Here is a 19,863-nt window from a genome sequence, read left to right as displayed (position 1 = left end):
TTTTTAATTAAATACGCTCTACTCTGTCTAGACTATAATACACTAATCGAAAATTGGTTGATCTGCTAAAACCAAGTTGTATTTCAATTTTGAGTCTGTAGCAATAATAAATAAACAAAGTAGAGGTTAATAAGTAAACATAATTACCAAAACATTGTAAAATATTTATAATTTCAATGAATGTAATCATAGAACTAAAAAATATTTCAACTAATTATTATTCTTAACATATTTCTTTGTAAATACAGTTTTTAGAAGTATTTAATATCCGTGGCCGCGCTTTTACTACATCAGTTTAGCCAACATTTAGAAAGCGAAAGTAAAGCTATAGATATAAAATCAAAATTGGTAATACCACGCAAAATACATTTATACCATTTATTAAAACAGACTCTCTAATAATCGCAAAGATACGGTTTCTCTTTATTTTAAATTTATTGTACCAATTCCTTAGGTCGAGCCATTTTTTTATTATAAATATTTGTCATACAATTCATATTAATGGCATAGAATTTATAAAATTTATCCATTTATGTACACTATAACTGTAGTTTTTATATATCACAAATATTACATTATACTAAATGAAATTTGTACTAATTTTAGAGTTATTGTTGCTTGCTTTATTATTTTTATACTGTGTATTACTCATAGACAACTCTTGACGTCCGACGCCGTTCTTTCTCCTTTTGTTAAGTTGCCATTGCTGTTGCTAACGCCATTTTTGTTATACACTGTAAGCTTCATATGGTGATTTTTTTATACTCATAGGGAAGTTATATAAGTGCGAAAGAGAAAGTAGAATAAGATAGAATTACGCAGCTGCAACTAACCTGAATATTTTCTTCAAAGCTTATTTACGACGTTTCTCATTGTCTATGCTATAGATACGCATCCCGAGCGATACATACGGTGTAAAGCTTTTAGTAACAAATGTATAGTAAAAATGAAGGAAAACGCTGTACTTAAGTGGCAAAAAGTTTACAATCCAAGCGGCCCTCAACCACGACCTCGCCATGGCCATCGTGCAGTAGCCATAAAAGATTTGATGATAGTTTTCGGCGGCGGAAATGAAGGGATAGTTCACGAGCTTCACGTCTTCAATACTACAACAAATCAATGGTTTGTTCCTGTTACGAAAGGGGAGGTGCCTCCAGGATGTGCCGCCTATGGGTTCGTGGTGGACGGCACACGTCTGCTAGTTTTTGGCGGCATGGTGGAGTACGGCAAGTATTCTAACGATTTGTATGAACTGCAGGCTTCTCGGTGGGAATGGAAACGTCTGAAGCCTTTACCACCTAAGCACGGCATACCTCCATGTCCTCGTCTTGGACATAGCTTTACGCTTCTTAATGGTAAAGTCTATCTCTTCGGAGGATTGGCGAATGAAAGTGATGACCCTAAGAATAATATACCAAGATATCTCAATGACTTGTACACTCTGGAACTGTATCCTAATTCATCTATGACAGTATGGGATATACCTCTTACATATGGCCAATCACCTCCTCCACGCGAATCCCATAGTGGCGTTGCATACACAGACAGAAGCAGCGGTAAATCATCCTTAATAATCTATGGAGGCATGAGCGGTTCACGTCTAGGAGATCTGTGGGTGCTTGATGTGGATAGCATGTCTTGGTCCCGGCCAGATCTTGGAGGCCCACCTCCCTCACCCCGTTCTCTACACACAGCTACAGTTATTGGTCACCATATGTATGTGTATGGAGGCTGGGTTCCGCTTGTACCGGATGAATCCAAACTTGCTACACATGAAAAAGAATGGAAGTGTACTAACACACTCGCCTCTCTAAATCTAGAAACCATGACTTGGGATAATATTGCACTTGATAAATTTGAAGAATGTGTTCCCAGGGCTCGTGCAGGACACAGTGCAGTTGCAATTCAAACAAGACTTTATATTTGGTCGGGGAGGGATGGTTATAGAAAAACATGGAACAATCAAATTTGCTGCAAAGATCTATGGTATCTGGAGGTTGGTGTACCTCCACAAGCTGGACGAGTTGCACTTGTAAGAGCTGGCACTACTTCACTCGAACTGTGTTGGCCTGCGATGAACACTGTCACAACTTACCTTCTACAAGTACAGAAATGTGGCAAAGTTACCCCTGCCAGATTCCCTACTGCTGCAGAGCCAGTGGCAGCACCACCACCAGCATCTCCTGTTGCTGCACAACCAGATGCAGCTAAAGCTTTTGGATTGGCATCCCCTGTGACTACTGGCCTGCCTCCTACTCCGACGGATCTGCCGGTGCGACCTGTCGCTGCAGCTCCGTCACCGATTGCTACTCCTATTGTCTCAACCCCGCAGAAGGTTGTATCTGGATCTATTAAAATGCCTGCCCAAGCTGCAGTTAAAATATCACCAAACACACCGACATTAAAACAAACATACCAGGGCAAAACAGTCGTCAAATCTCCAGCTGCAGGTTCGTCCCAACAGATAAAAGTGGCGGCCGTCACGCCACAGGGGGTGACAAGAATCGTAAGTGGTGTAGGTACTCCGAGCAGCGTCCGAGTCTCTACTCCCCAGTCTAACGCACAGATAGTCCTCGGTACAGCTACAGGAGCGGGAGGCACGCCTCGGTATGTGCAAGTCAAGACAGGTTCGAGTGCCGGTGTACCGGTCAAATTAAGCAGTGGCAATGTGCCTGTTAAACTTGCCGGAAATGCAGTACCGCTCAAGATTGGAGCAGCGAATATCCAAGGAAAGATAGCAACAAATAGCGTACAAAAAGTAGGAACAAATGTCCCATTGAAACTAGGCACTGGAAATGTTAAAATTGCGACAAGCAACGTACTAGTAAAGACTGCTGGTGGTGTTCCGATACAGGCAGGAGTACAGACAAAGGTGGCTGCAGGAGTTCCAGTGAAGCTTGGGGCGGGTAATCTGCCCGTAATAGGAAGCCCCGGTGGTGCGATACAGATTGCTAGCGGTGCGCTCACAGGACAACAAGTCAAGACACCCTTGTATAAGATTGTGACCGCCAAGTCGAGTGAAGGGGTTACGACTGCGACGACAGCGGGCGGAACCGGAGCAACGGGAGCCACCGTTCTCCGACAATCAGGGGGAAATGCAGGCATACCTTTTATCATAAAGAAGACTCCTGGTGGTGGCCAGGCGAGCTCAACGCCTCAATACGTGACTCTTGTGAAGACACCTACAGGTATGACAGTGGCGACGGTCCCTAAAATGACCATGGTCCAAAATAGGCCGACAGCACCAACCAGCGCGGCCCAGGGTCAGGGTATAGCCCCCGGTGCTACCATCGTTAAGCTAGTATCCGCTAACACCGTCGGCGGTAATAAGATCATAACGTTGCCATCGAACATGCTGCAGCTGGGCAAGACAGGAGTAGGCGGTAAGCAGGCGATCGTAATCACCAAGTCGGCGAGTCAGGCTACACAAGGCGGACAGCCTCAGTGAGGTCCGCGCCGCGCCCCGCACTGAACAGTCGAGTTGAGTGAGCAAGCGTCCTAACCAGCCGCGTGGGTCAGCCCGAGAGTGCGTCGCGTGCGTGATCGAGCCTTATGGTGAATGTGATTATAACTGCGAGGTATCTATAGGTTGTACATTATCACGAGAAACACTATAGTGAGTCGAACGAACTATATAATATATGATGAATAGAATATTTTAAATCATATGAGTTTTGTAATGTTAATGTGTCTGTGTAGAATTTTCCTCTTAGAGTTTTTACTAAAAGAATATTTTATTTACTCTTGTAATATTATTATGAAAGTTGTCTGTTTGCAGTAGGAATCCTTAACTCGCAATGATCTGCTACTGTACTATCTTGTTATGATATAGCTGAACTCTTTGTTTTGTACTCACTCACAAATGAGTATAATTTTTACATATGTGACCTAGTTTCTTACAAAATTATGCGAAAGTGCCTGCTGAGCAGTATTTGTCACTGTGCATAGATCGCAACAAAGAAATTTAGAGTATCACTTTTTAAATCTTAAAATAATTACATTTTAAAAAGATATTCAATTTGAGGTTTATTATTTTATTGTGTTTATAGATTTATTTCTAAATTAGAATATTTTTGTATGTAATGATATAAATAAGGAGAATATAATATAATTCATTACCCACAATCATGACCAAATACTGCCATGTTGGACTTGAACTGTGCAAAGTGCTTGGAATGTTCATTTCACTAGTTTGCTAAACAATTACTTTGCAACTTATAGTCTTCCTTGCACCAGTTTAAGTTCCCTGTTCCCTCACCTTTATGGGTTGTGAGTTGCATGAATCTGAGGACAGGATAGGTGGTGAACTGTGTATGGAATATTAAAGTAATATATTCTACGATACTTGGTGGAATGGCTGAGCAATCTCACATGGAATGGTACACAAAGTGTAACGTTCCATGTAAGCCATAAGTGAAGTGTTAGATTTAATTAAATCACAATATATTATATATCATGCACTATTTAAGTTTTTTTTATGACTAGCCATTGTTGTTGTTTATGTGGTGTCTTATTGTCAGTATTGGATCTGTGGTGTCTGTTAATGATCGTAATTACTGAGACTGCAGTCTCGAGGCTATTTTTTTATCGCTCCACTGATCTTAATACGTGCCTAGTTGATGCCTTAGGCGATTATTCGAAGTTGACATGTAGAAGACTATGGCGGACTACAAAGTTAGCACGAGAATCGGCGAATTATTATTGATATGTGGAAAACTATAACATTAAAATTATTGTAATTCTCTGTATAGATAAAAGAGGTTGTTGTTAGCAACTGATTATGATAGTTGTACCAGTTAGAAATTATTCTCACTAGTTTTGACGTCGCCATAGTCGGTCGGGATGCCTATTATAATTATTATAAAGTTTATAAGTTATAATTTTGCAGTGCCTGAGGTGGGAGGAGTATAGGTGATTTACAAAAAGCAGTTTAATATCAATTTATTCTTCTAATTAATTATATTTGACATTAAAAAATGCAGAATTCATTTTCATTCCAAGCCAAATCTATCAGGTGAATATGGTGGTTTTAAAATTAAATGAAACTTTATTCTGCATTTCACATGTAGGATAAGATAGTTGTATGTACTAGAGTAATATAAGGTAAGCAAGGTATGAAGTGTAAATAAAATAAGTAGATAAATTTAATGTTATAGTTTGTTCATATGTTAATTTGCTTGAATAAACGATTTGGATAAACGCGTATTTTATTTAATTGCATAATACTCGCTGTAGATAATGCGTTATTTAATGTCATCAAAAATGTTAAGCTAAGCTCTTCAATAATTTTGCATGTTACCTTTGAATATCATTTATGTCTGACGTAATATTATAATTAGATTTGTTAAGAACTTTGGAACTCATTAATGAATATTTGAATTATGTTAATAGCTACAGTTATTTTTGTTACAGTGTGTCAACTCATTTATTTAGTGTTGAGGGCTATTTTAATTTTTTAACGTAATGACTTCTTATTTTTTCAATTAGTCTATGAAATTTATTCATCTGTGATGTTATTACTATATGCGATAAATACATATTTTTTATATTATTTATCCTATATCTAATAATTTAACTTGTTAGGTAGCTGCACTTTAGGGGGACATTTATAATACAGGTCTAATACCTGTAGTTTATTTGAAAAAAAAAACTGTCTAATAGAAAGTGTTATTTACTATAATAAAAATTAAAAGCACTACATCAGTTATTTTCTATTTATATTATTACAGCTTTATCTAGCGGTAAGTTATCAAACTACTTAATTAGAGAATTTTCGAGGCTTATTAGTTCAGATATTGTACACTAGATGGCACTGTTGACAGTATTGTCAACAGTGCCATCACATGAGAGTTTCTACAGTTATTAAGGAAAATTTGGTTTATTCTCAGGATATTAACAAGATTGTTTTCATATTCTCGGTTTGATTTTGCTACGAATATAAGATTAAAATAATAAGTTATTAACTGTAGTTGTTTTTTTTTAAAAGCTACGTCATATTCAAAACGCTAAACACCACACATTTTTAAAATAAACAGAATATATTAATTGTATTATAAAATAATTAACATGAAATTTTACATAATTTAAAAAAATATTAAAATCAAAAAAGTACCCTAACCTAATAATTATATGGTACTGTACATGGTACCCTTACATGTATAGTAACTTAATTCTTTTTTGCATTAATATTCACGATCACGACTCCATTAAATATTCACTAAGAATTGCCTCTGAATTATTGTAATTCCGATAAAAGAAGATAACCATAAAATTTATGTTATATTTTAAAATCAAGCTTTTTATTTCTCCTTTACTGTCGTATCTTATAAATAATGGAAATAAGTAGGTGTTTTCAATTTAAATGCATTACATTTTAAAAGTTAATCGATGATGTACATCTGTTAGTAAATAGATGACCTATGACTATGGGTATACTTATTACTGGTGGTTGGGCTTTGTGCAAGTTCGTCTGGGTAGGTACCACCCACTCATCAGATATACTACCGCAAAAAACCAGTACTTGGTATTGTTGAGTTCCGGTTTGAAGTGTGAGTGAGTCAGTGTAATTACAGGTACAAGGGACATAACATCTTAGTTCCCAAGGTTGGTGGCGCATTGGCGATGTAAGCAATGGTTAAAATTTCTTAGTGTCAATGTCTATGGGCGTAGGTGACCACTTACCATCAGGTAGCCAATATGCTCGTCCACCTACCTATACTATATAAAAAAAGTACTGACTGTATGTACATTAATAATATACCAATAAAGTTATTTTTCTAGTTTTCGGCCGAGTATGTGGGTGCAGGGAGGATGCAAAATTTCATGATGATTGGTTAAGTAGTTAATACGTGAAAGTGTAACAAACTCACTTTAGCACATATAATATTCGTAACGATTTCTTTAAGGTTGAGAGAAATCGCTGTGTTAGCGATGAGGACGCTTCTTGTTTATCGTTCTTGTCTGTTATTTAATTTGTTTCATCGATGTAAAATAAAGAATATTTATATTGTATTGCAGTATGATTCTCTAAACCCCACTTTCAATTTCACTTTTGAATTGAAACTATTTGTTATTCTGTAACTCGAATAAAATCTACACTAGCGCCACTTTGTGAGAGTAAAACTGTGACGAATGAATTTTCAGTGAGAACTGGTTTATTTGACATTAATCGGTATTCTGCAACTTGACTTCGAAAGTGATAACTAAAAATCATCTCGAATTTATCCGTCATATTCAAAGTTGCTATATTGTTTCGGAATACTCATATTAAAAGTGAAATTATTTATATACCTATTCTTTTAAAATTGTTTGATAGGGCCTCATAAGGTTAAAAATAACTATAATATAAAAACTAAGTATAGTAAGTAGATTTTTCTACTATATAAGCAAAGTCATACTTCTAGATGTCAAGGGCATGGCTTTTATTAAACCTTTTAAAGGAAGCTCACGAATTGGATGTGAATACCAGCCGACGTGAAGCCCAACTCATTCGATATTTACCAATAAGGTCTCGCAGCGATGAAATTATTCGAATTTATCGTCTCAATGAAGAACTTATTGCTGAACTTCAAAATGAGCTTCGCGCTTTATTATCTTCAAATAAACGGAAAGGGCTTACAAAAAGGTCTAAGGTATATATAACTAAAACTTGCCGAAATTAACGACGTTCTCATGTCAGCGTCCTATCTCTCTACAGTATATATATATATATATCGTTTATCAAAGCAACTTTTAATTCCATCTATTTATTGTAATATTATTTCAGCTTCTTTGCACGCTGTCTTTTTTGGCAAGTGGCAGTTACCAAAAAATATTAGGAACTAATATAAATACCTTTTTGTCCCAATCTTCTGTATCCCGGTCTATTAATGAAGTCGTCGAAGCTTTAAATCATCCATCCATAATAAAAAAGTATTTGAGATTTCCTCAAAATATTTCGGAGAGACAGGAATTGAAGGAACGGTAGGTAGTTCTCTAAGATTTTTATATATTATCCTTATAACTAACAAAACCATACACAACAGGACACAAGCACTAATCTAGTTAAAACTAAACAAATCTTTCTTCTAGGCATTCTTACAGTATCAATCCAAAATAACAGACGCATAAAGTCCATTATCTTTATTCATTTCGTATTAAATTCTTTTAATTACAGTTTTTACAAAAAATTTCGCATCCCTGATGTGATTGGTTGCATTGACGGTACATTTGTTGCAATAATAAGACCGCAAGATAATGATGAGAGGTATTACTGCCGAAAAGGATTTTATGCTAGAAATGTAATGTTGGTAAGTTTAAGTGTTTGTACTGTCTTACTACCTTTATTTATTAGTTTTAATTAATATTAACAAAATGTAACTATTATATTTCAATTTTGCAGATTGTGGATGCAGACATGAATATATTACATGCAGATGTATCATATGGAGGGAGCACTCATGATAGTTTTGTATTTAATAATTCTATAATTAAAACACATCTATTAAATTTAACGAACTCTGGTGAAGTTGTGTATTTATTGGGTAATAAGAGTGAAATCAAATTTGCGATCACCAATATTTTATAAAATCTATTATGTAAGTCTTAAATATTTAATCTTTATATTTTCAGGGAATTCTGGCTATCCACAACTACAATATGTAATGACCCCAGTGAGCGATACAAATGCTGACAAGACTCCTGAAGGATATTATAATCAGCTGCATGCAGCTGCTCGAAGCACAGTGGAGAGGGCTATAGCTGATCTAAAAGCACGTTTTCAATGTCTTTTAGTTAACAGGGTTTTACATTATCATCCTGATTCTGCTGCAAAAATAATAATAGCGTGCTGTATCCTCCATAACATATGTAATCATGCAGGTTTGCCCGCTCCAACTTTGAGTGAAGATGACCTACACAAAGAGAGCTCTTTAAATCAAAGCCTACCAAACAGATCCTATCAATCGGATTCAGAACTTGCATTGGGATATAATTTTAGACAACAATTAATTGATCATTTGTGGCATAGTAGAAATAACGATTTGGCATAAGAGATATGATATCTTAGTTGCCACAAGTATAATACAAGTATGTATACAAACAAAACAGACATAACATCATACTTCATACCACTGATTAATCTTATTTCTAATTCACTCAGAGAAAAAATTCAACCCATCCACCAAAACCTTATGCCCATATTTGAGAGGCTTATGTGTTTCTGCTGGAGCTTTTTGTGCTTCCACTTGGGCCTTATGTGCTTCAGATAGAGCCTTGACTCTCTCTGCCAGTACATTTTGAGTTCAAGCCATCTCCTTGACAGCTGGTCATCAGGGCTGGTCCTCCAACTCTAAAACTGTATTACCTGTGCTGATAAATTGAGTGTTGTGTTGTAGACTGACTGCTCGAAATGTTTGACACCAAGTATCTTAAAAATTAAATAAACTTATTATTGTATTAAAAAAAAACATACAACTATATCATAATATTATAATTATATCAAATTTTTAAGACATTCTATAAAACAGTGCTTCTTGTGTGGGAGGTGTGATGTATTTTTAAATATAAAAACCAAAATCATGCATTCAAAACCAATCTGTTATATGTGATAAACCAAGATATTGTGCTGGTGGAAGTCATCCAAAATAGAATAAAATCATCACTCAAGGTAGCACTGGTATTGTCACCAAATCTCGTTGCTACTGGTTGCCTTGTATGTTCTGGAATAATCTGAAAAAATTAAAAGGAAAATCAATACATTATTGAAAAATATGTTTTTACAAGCACTATTTTGAATCATTATTTATAATCTTACCTCTTTTTGCTGTGGAGTCTCATTGATATTTGGCTCTACAGAACTTCCCACATTCACATTATCCTAATACTGTCTATCACATATTTATAAGAGTAATACATTAACTAAAAATGAGATTCTATGCAAATATCACAGAATATTATTATTAATAAAGTAAAACTAACATAAAAAATTTACTAACACCTATTAATGCCACAATTTCCTCACTTCCAGATAACTCTGGAATTTCTCTTATTCCCCTACCAGTTCTACGCCTGGCGGCTCTCTTATTAGACCAACACTAAGCAAAGAAATTAATTAAAATTAAAGCTTATTTTAAATACATTATTATTTAAAAAAAGAATTATCCCTATCTTATAAATGCACGACTTTGAAAATTCAACAAACTCATTCCTTTATTCATTTTTTGCTAGATTTAATTGCTTGGCATTAGGATTGCTTTTAGTCCTTTAGCCAGGCTAGGTCTTTTCTCTAAAAAAAGAAGTATCTGTAAAAAAAATGCATTTCCACATAGTAAAAACAAATTACAAAGAAATATATAAAATTGGTACTTACCAACTCCTTCTTCTTCTTGGTTTCTTTACAAAGTTTTATTTAGTACAATATGATTTACAGTTCAAATTTTTTCCCCCTTTCAGTTCAAATTTAAATTTCCAAAGTACAAAAATTGACATTACACCTACATAGAGCTTGACATTGATGATTTCCTTCATTTAGAAAACTTTTGTGCAAAGGCACTATATATTCAGACAAACAATATATTGTGATTAGGTAGTAGGTAGTAGACACTAGTCATAGTGTAAACACTATAATATACATAAGGATACTGACAGAAAAACCAATATCTTTATTAAACCTACCCTGAATTTAATGCAGGACATTTACAAGTGACTAATGATTTAGCAATAAAAAAGACATTATACATTTTTAATATATAAAATTTATAGGCAATACCAATTGTAACCTGTACTATATTAAATAAATACTGATTATGACTTGTACATAAAATAAAAAAGGTACTTTAAATATCATTCTAAATATCTTTTTCTCCATTAGTATTGCAACATTTATAAACTTATAGTTGGAATAAAAAAAAATAGCTTCTATTTTTAAGAAATATTTATCAAAATTCTGACTTACATTTTTACATAGCGTGTAATAATATGTATACTAATATATGCATGTATATAGTTAGTTCATGAATTAAAACAGTATTGCCAGACTCTCTCTCAGATTATATCAACCCATCGTGAATATTAAAATGTAATACGGTAGGTATTTTTATCCCAATTCGTCGTATACAGTAACAAAAAAGTACTTTTTTGTTTAATTCTCTAAAAATAAGTGATATTATGTAAAAAAACTCGATATTTACCGCAAACCACGACACTATATTCGAAATTGATTATAATAAATAGAATATTAAAGAATACCCGCATCAAAAAATATACACCGTTTTCAAAATTTTACGGTTGAGATACGAAGCGAGTTCTCACAGATTAGCAGTACTGGTAGAGACTCGAGTCTATTTTCATTACAATTACACAATTAAAATGGTGGATACCATTTTATTACTTCCCTCTCTCTCGCTACAATTTCGCCTTCAAACTTTTATTTCTTTCAAATTCATATTTTTTATAATAACTTTGTACTGAATTCGTTGGCTAACGACCGGCCGCTCAGAGAATACGTTCCTGGCAGATTCGTAAACGAATAGACAATATAACTTGGAAGTGGAAAGAAATTTTAATAAAAATATTATACTAGTTTGTTTGTCCTTCAAACGACAAATATCTTTAAAACACATATCATTATGCCAACTTATAATAAACTTTATAATTTTGGGCTTAAATTATCGATTAAAATAAATAAGTTTTTTTTTAATCCATACGCCCTGTTATTAGGTTACGTCAATTGTTTCTTTTTTTAATATATTTTATAGTCATAACCAACTGACAGAGGTCGGGAACGCATTCTCTTAGCGGCGGGACTAGATAAATCTGCAGTCTGCTGTTGGAGTTGAAATAAGTAAATATAAACGGCTATCAGCCCAGCAGCCCGCAGGTGATCTTGTTCATACAACTTCTGTTACCATCTTTCTCTGGTGCGGCAGCTACTACGCGCTTCTTCTTTTTGCCATTAGCATCATATTTCCTTTCTTCCTGAAAATATGTTTTAACACAAATGTATTTAAGAAATAAGTATAAGTACTTTTATAACTTATATTAAAGGTATTTTTATATATTATTATTAAGTTGTGAAAAGATAAATAGATAAGTCTTTCGCATTTCAAAGAATAATCGATGAGCGATAGGCTTTTGTTCATGAGTCGTACTCATTGAGCTTCAAAGAAGATAATAGTAAAGCAGAACATTATTAATTTAAAAGTAGATATAGTCTGTATAAATAAGAATTTATAAAAACCAGCTGACCCGCGCAGTTTCACCCACGTTAAGCATTACTTTCAAATTAGACTGGTAGATCAACTATTTAAGGTAAATCCTTAAATTAGTAGATATATATATATATCAGTAAATATTAATAAGAAACTGGTTTCAAGTCTTGCACTTATCGACTGCCTAATTGATTAAAGGAATAATTATATTATTGCATTTCACTTAAAATTTATGATTTAATTTTGGACCAATAATAAAGCGGTCGTTTCTCCATATTTTTTTTCCAATAAATCTTCAGGCTTAAACCATGTGGAGTTTATTTGCCTGTGGAAATGTAAAGACTCGATGAAGTTACAGCTACTTAGAGTGCCTTAATACGGAAGTTAATTATTATACCTAATTGACAATAATTTTTTCTACAATATCTAGTTAAAAAGATTAATCAAAACTAATATTTTAAAACATCACTATTTAGTTCTAGTAGATTCTAGTATATATTTACGTTATACATTTTCAATTTCTTCAAAACAGACGCGTTGTTTGCTGGGCTTAGTGGAGGTTTTCTTATGAAAAGTTCTCATTTCAAATAAGCGCAGTAAGTCTGAAAGTACAAGTTGCCAATAGCACGCAGCACTTAACACGATTATCGAAACTACATCATTACTGGTTCAGCTTTCACAATAAACAACAGGAAATGTTTTTGCGTTACGAGTTCCTTTAAGATTATTGTGCAGTTGCGGCCTTAATAGGGCGATTTAATGGAAAGCCAATGTAGTTATCCTTAATATACTATTTTTATTATATTCAATTAATGTCACGTTAATAAACAAAACGAACACGAATTCCGATGAAGTTTTTCACATTGTCTGGATGTTTGCCGAGGTCAAGTGGGTTTATTACGTTTCTAGAATTATTTGTCGAGCGCGCGTTAGTGGATATACACCTGACAGAGTTTAATTATAGGCAAGTAGGTCTCGGGTGTGTTCCTTTATCTCCGAGCAAAAGATTACTTATAAATAAATTAAGACGTGAACTTTATTTTATATTCCAGTTTCCATCCGCGGCTTTGCCCACGTGTTAGCATTTATAATATTAGTGAGTATTAGTAATGCAAGCTATACTTATTGTATTAGAAAGATGTATTCATTTTATTCAACTTAACTTTGAGATGGTTGGTTCTTAAACTTAAAAATAATTTAGCAAGAGCCAACTTACCTCGACAATTTCACCTATTTTATATTTCTTTAATATTGTGATGGCGTCGGAAGAGTGGTCCACGTCGTCGAAAGCTTTCGTTGCGTCTGTGCCAGCCTCTTCTAAGATCACATCACCGCCGGGATGCTGCAAGTGTTAAAGTTGCGTGTATTAAAATTACGTCTCTTATGTAACTTCGTTAAAACAAGTGATAACTTTTTAAACAACGGTTAACTTTTTAAATAATGTTTATATATATATAGGATTAACGGACATAGCAAAAAACAATGAGAAAAGTGCTAGACTTTTGGACATTTAATAATCATGTGTATGTGATAGTCAATACGTAAGATATAGAATAAAAATTTTAACATCTTAATGGGCAAGGTTTGCAGCGTGGCTTCTACGTTTTCATTGAAATATATTCATGACATTTTTACGATATAGATGTCATTAAAAGAGCTCAGCTATTATCAGGGTCTCTAATTAGGGTACCCAAATTAGGTGACCACTTACTAGAATAGCCAAAAATGAGAGCCGATCCACTAACTGCTATTACGTTACACCGAAACAGACCCATTGAGCGTGAAGGCTAATAGCCCTTTTACACGTAAGTGCATCAAATCAAACTTTGCCACTAATGATTCCTATTGTTTAAGTCATTTTTACTGATTGAAATTATTTTGAAACAAACAGAATTCACGTGTAAAGTTATTTCACGTGAATTCTGTTTGTTTTTGGAATTACTTGTTTACTCCAATACTTGTTCTGCATGCTATGTACCATGATCATTTATACGATGACATGACTGATAGGCTGGTGGTAAGATGTGCTTGCACAAAACCCAGACATTCATAAAATATGGCCAGTTTTCAGTAAAACTAGGTATATGCACCCAAGAATAATTTTAAAGTAAATAAATCTGAACATTCGTATCCAATTAAAAAAATGTTATCTTAAGATTAATTGAAATCCGCTTGTAGTTGAAGCACATGTTAAATAAACTTTGGAATATTAATACAAAAAAGTGCCAGTGAAAGTAGGTAGGTTTAATTGTCGCTTAAATAATGACATTTTCTATTCAACGTAGAAATGACATTTTCGTACACGATAAGCTGTAGTTGGAAGTGTGTGCTGCGGAAAGCATGTGAAGCCGTTGGTGCTGCGCATTAACTCTTTTCTTTTGTTGAATGAGGAAATAGTAATTCTGTGATTGCGCACACACTTGTGCACTACAATATGTCCTGTGCAGTTGCCTAATTTCTGTTAAGATTGGCCATCGTGGCCGAAATCAGTGAAGAGGACATCATCAACATCTATGAGTAAGTTTTAACTGAATTATTTTTCAAAATAAACCAATTTAAAAATGTAACCTGTAAGTAACCTAACAATTGACCCTCGAAGCTGATAGCGTTATTGCCACAATTCTACGGAGATACGATTAATTATTAATCGTATCTCCGTAGACTTATTATTAATTTTAATTTGTACATGCTTAAAACTCTAATGTACATAATTCTAATCTTATATTGCACAAGGTAATGTTATATTTTAATTACGTCAATAAATACATTACAATTATCATTTACTATAGTCTATTACGAACCTAATAAAATGATTATATTAAAAGATTAAAAAAGAAATTCATAAGTTTCCTTATGACAGCACACATTACAATCCGTATCCGAGATAAGTATCTGTATATTTACCTCGGGCTGCAATGTATGTATATATACTCAGCGTAATTGAAAATAAAAATTGAAAATACTATAATTGACAATATTTTTTTTTATTCCAAGTAATGCCTTTCATTTATATTAATGCCAAAACGATAAAGAACTTTCAGTTTGCAGAGCTCTCGAGGCGCTGCTGAATATATTCCAATTCCAAGTAAATTTAAAAATTCGTTGTTGTAATCGATATTTTTTGACTCTGTGGACTTTGTAAAGAGTTTACTGCGTAGACAGAGAAACTAACTGCGGTTTACTGTCTGCTGAACACGTTTACATTTAATTCTTACAAGCTTTGTCATGTGTGTGCGTGTCTATTTCTTATGTGTAGTTAAATTATTTTATTTGTTTCTGTGTACTTAATCATAATAAATTCCAGTTTTGTTAAATACCTTCAAGAATATACTGTTGTACAAATAAATAAAAAAAGTGTCATGTACACTTGAGGAAAAAATATAAGCCTCACGCATTCATCACTCATTATGCTCACGTTTTTTGCACATGTTACACAAAATATCTGTAATTTTAGTGATAATTGATAAGATTTCAAAATGATAAATAGAATAATACCGCATACCGCAATTATCTGTCACCCGTTTATTATTATTTTAATCATTAATAACTATTAAAATAAATAAGATTGGCAAAAGTACTGGTATTATTACTAGTAGCATACTTGAACAGTCTCGTTGGCTTAGTGGCTAACTTAAGCTATGGATGTAAATCTAGATTAATTAATTAGATGTCTAATTCCCGTGTCGTCGGGTTCATAAAAGTCATTACGTTTTTTTTTTTGTTAAGAAATTTTCATTAAAAATAGAATTAAGAGAGATGGCAGTTTATATTCCCGTGCCTCGAAACAAATGTAAAACTGATGGTCTTGAACCTGACCTCTCTACGGTCCATCGGACTTTGAAAGTTAGGGAATGCTGCTTCGTTTGTTTGAATACATAGATGTAAACTAATATACTTTTACTCTTTAAGATTGACTTCTGTGGCCGAAATTTGGTCAGAAAGAGACTATTATTACAACTTACTAGGATGGCCTCAATTTCTGTTAATATTTTGTAAAAATATTACAGATAAAATGAAAAAATATTAATGGTTTTTTCGAACATTAATAGTAAGAAATAAACACCTCCAACACCTCAAGTCGGTTCTGGACGATGTAATGCGATGTCGAGTTTCAAGTACATTTGAAGATGTTCGTTTCGGTCTAGATGTTATGACAATTTATATATTGTAACGAGTAGCTGTATACAGTAACATTATTCAATTCAAAATGTAATCGAATCGGCGTCGATACAGACACGAAATTATCTGTAGGGCTAGACTGTAAGCACAAAAGTGACTTCGGTTTATTATCGCTCGCTTTTTATTGTATCAATTAATATGTAGTTTTATCCAGTTTCATTATATAATGATTAACATTAATATCATTTTGATAAATAAATCTACGTTACCTACTTTGATTCTTTATCTAAATAATACGATAAAAATTGTTTCCTATTCTTGTATTTTTGTTATATTTTTTCATCATACACAATCATAACGGAGAAACCGCGTAGGCGAAGTGATTACAGCATGTGCATCGTAATATTGTGGGTTCGAGTTCCGATAAGTGTCACTAAATCCTGAAACCTGTCGGATGAACATCTACCACACTCGCTTTTAAATTAGCGTTGGAATAAACTCCATACCCTCTCATGGAGAAAGGGATATATAGAGGCTTACACTTTATTTTTATAAATCTATTATTTTTATTTTACACTCCAACAGCGTGCCGAATGCATTTAAGACAGGATTAATTCGTTTTTAAAGATGATTATTAATTTATAAATGCCTGGTACGTAATACGTTTGTGTTTTAGAAACAATTAAATGCCTACCTAATTAGTACATATAATAGTATTTTTATTGAGATAAAGAAGGTGTTTTTTTGTAGTTTAAGTAAAAGCATGCAAAACATGATCACTTAAGCATTGGTCATCAAATGAATACACGATGAACAAACCAACTGACTAGGTTTTACATAATAACGATTACTAGTTATATTGTTGTTACCTCAGGGATGTAGGAAGTGACGTCGTACACGGAGTCCTTGTATATCATCCAGACGGGCGCTCCACCTCGTCCGTTGCGGCTCGCGACATCCGCTATCGTGTATTTCTGGACTTCAGACATCTAATAAAAATTAACATATAACGGAAGTTGGAAATAAATTGTATAAATTCCGTCTCTATCGTTTCTTCAGTCAAACAAGTGAACTATCGTTTGAACGTTTTTTTTTTCACTGACGATAGTGATATTGAGGTTGGCACTGCTAGAAGTTAAAGCCACTCTTGTCCCTGTTATATCCCTTGTAACTGTAATTACACTGGCTCACTCATCTTAAACTGGGATTCAGATATTCAAGATAACATAGTGATGTTTAGTAGCATAGTGATAACCCATGGGCCTAAGCGAAGCCTATCACCGACCACTTCAGTCCAGTAAAAACACACCTAGATAAATCGAGTACAGTACCTCTTACGAACCGATACTCCAACTCTAAGTCGTAAGCGTTATAAACTTGTAGATATACCGACAGTTGTTACGACAGAGTTAATTGAGAATTATTAATTGTACATTTTTTTATAGTATTTGTAGGCGGATGAGCAAATGGGCCACCTAGTTTTAAGTGGTCACCAACGCCCATAGACATTGGCATTGTAAGAAATGTCGAGCATCGCCAATGCGCCACCAACCTTGGGAACTAAGATGTTATGTCCCTTGTGCCTGTAATTACACTGGCTCACTCACCCTTCAAACCGGAACACAACAATACCAAGTACTGCTGTTTTGCGGTAGAATATCTGATGAGTGCGTGGTACCTACCCAGACGAGCTTGCACAAAGCCCTACCACCAGTATAATACCATAAAAGTATCACAATGCTTATTACTCTAAGTTTAATTAATATATAAATCTCCTACTTTGAACGTTCACGTCACTAAATGAATTGCGATGAAAACAACTACAACCGCTTAAGTTAATAATTAATTGTTACGAGATTGAGTTACTGTTTATATAATAAATATTAATATGAATACAATTAAAATATTAATAAGAACAAATATGTTCTTATTAATTTTGTAATCATTTTATGAATCGTATATATCGATTAAAATATAATTCGTCATACAACGAAATAAAATTTTGAGAGATTTGAATGATGCTTATTTCTTGCCCATTTTAATGCCCAAAATTACAAAAAATAAAATAATTTACGGAAGATAAATTGAAATAATGATTTTCATATCCAAAGCCAAAAGTGTAGCGCAGGCTTTGACAGCTGTCGAATAAAAACAGTTAAGCATTTGATATTTTTATAAGTTAACAAAAAACGTTATTAATATATATTTCTTACCTTCAAGTCCGTATTCTTCTATCACCGGCCACTTTAACACTGATAGTGTATCAACACCGCGAGATAAGAAGGTTGTCACGTAGCAAACCATTCAAAAATGCAAGAGTACATTATAAATGCCGATAATCTGATTCATAGTACAACTAAGATAAGCTAACCTTTTTATTATATTCTCTTAATATATTTATTAAGGTAATAATAATAACGATAAATACTTTATTATAGACTAAATAAAACAAAAATGACGATACACGATACAATCTTCAAAGAGCTTTACAAATAGGCGGCCATATAGCCACCAGACAACGTAAGGGGAGAACAAATAGAGGCAACAGGCACAACATAACTATTACATTGTATTTGTATTTATGTATTTATTGGGAAACATACAGCAGAATTTAATACATAAACAAAGTAAGTTTTACACAAGCCAACAAAGTTTTTACTTTTACATTAAAACATGGAGTGAACTTTTTATTTATGTTATATGTTCGCGGACGGACAAATGGGTCACCTGATGTTAAGTTTTCACCACCGTCCATATAAATTGGCGATGTAAGAAGTATTAAACATTTTTCATATCGCCAATGCGCCACCAAACTTGGGAACGAAGATGTTATGGCCCTTGTGTCAGTAGTTAGAATGGCTCACTCGTCCTACAAACTGGAATACTAAGTATTGCTTAGCGGTAGAATATCTGATGTGTGGGTTGTACCTACCCTGACGAGTTTGCACAAAGTAATCTAGTTAAGAAAACTATAACTAAAAATAAAACAGTAAGAATATAAATATGAAATATAGTTTTTAAGGGTTCTGAAAACTTAAACAGATTTGTGTTACATATAATATTATTAAATATATATGAAAAACTAATTCGTGAACTACTGAAACACGTTTTCAAAAATAATTTGAAGTTAATATTCGACCTCCTTTTTAATATATTTTTTGATGTGTTTCATTTTAAAAGCGAATATTAAGGATAAATTCATACATATGCACACTTTTGTAAATTGAAATCCTTGTTTAAATAAAAAAAAATCTATATTAAGATCTTTTATGATTGACAACTGGTATATTTTAAAAATGTTTAAAATTTCATGTTGCTTCTTCAAATTCTTCAATTATTTCATAATCCTGTAACAAATATTAAAATAAACAAAATAAATAACATATATTTTTTAATTATTGGAGTATAATCGTTTGCTTAAGTCGTTACAAACTTACTAATATCATAAATTTGAAAGCGAGTTTGTTTGTTTGTTTGTTAAGCTGTCACGTCATAACTATTCAACCGATCATCATGAAATTTTTCATACACGTTGTCAGGGAAAAATAAAATGCAG

The 19,863-nt window shown here is 33.5% G+C and overlaps 4 protein-coding genes across 4 annotated transcripts in view; 2 read left to right on the top strand and 2 right to left on the bottom strand.

The window, feature by feature from the left end:
* Nucleotides 1-19,863, bottom strand: part of LOC126776693 (prolyl 3-hydroxylase sudestada1) — a 382,982-nt gene that overhangs the window by 246,594 nt on the left and 116,525 nt on the right. The window lies entirely within an intron of this gene.
* On the top strand, nucleotides 817-5,199 carry LOC126776692 (host cell factor 1). Its single transcript, XM_050499315.1, has one exon. The coding sequence runs from the start codon at nucleotides 947-949 to the stop codon at nucleotides 3,446-3,448; it is 2,502 nt and encodes an 833-aa protein (XP_050355272.1). The 5' UTR covers nucleotides 817-946; the 3' UTR covers nucleotides 3,449-5,199.
* On the top strand, nucleotides 7,404-9,368 carry LOC126776661 (putative nuclease HARBI1). The gene is made up of 5 exons (XM_050499283.1): nucleotides 7,404-7,631; nucleotides 7,766-7,962; nucleotides 8,156-8,288; nucleotides 8,381-8,522; nucleotides 8,611-9,368. The coding sequence occupies exons 1-5, from the start codon at nucleotides 7,404-7,406 to the stop codon at nucleotides 9,027-9,029; spliced, it is 1,119 nt and encodes a 372-aa protein (XP_050355240.1). The 3' UTR covers nucleotides 9,030-9,368.
* On the bottom strand, nucleotides 11,017-18,548 carry LOC126776710 (cytochrome b5-like). The gene is made up of 4 exons (XM_050499343.1): nucleotides 18,521-18,548; nucleotides 17,177-17,296; nucleotides 13,405-13,530; nucleotides 11,017-11,955 (listed from the first exon to the last, which is right to left on the bottom strand). The coding sequence occupies exons 2-4, from the start codon at nucleotides 17,294-17,296 to the stop codon at nucleotides 11,839-11,841; spliced, it is 363 nt and encodes a 120-aa protein (XP_050355300.1). The 5' UTR covers nucleotides 18,521-18,548; the 3' UTR covers nucleotides 11,017-11,838.

Source organism: Nymphalis io, chromosome 21, assembly GCF_905147045.1.
Source record: "Nymphalis io chromosome 21, ilAglIoxx1.1, whole genome shotgun sequence".
NCBI classification, from domain to species: Eukaryota; Metazoa; Arthropoda; class Insecta; order Lepidoptera; family Nymphalidae; genus Nymphalis; species Nymphalis io.
Note: the sequence above shows the minus strand (reverse complement) of the source record. Positions and strands in the feature narration are given on the sequence as shown.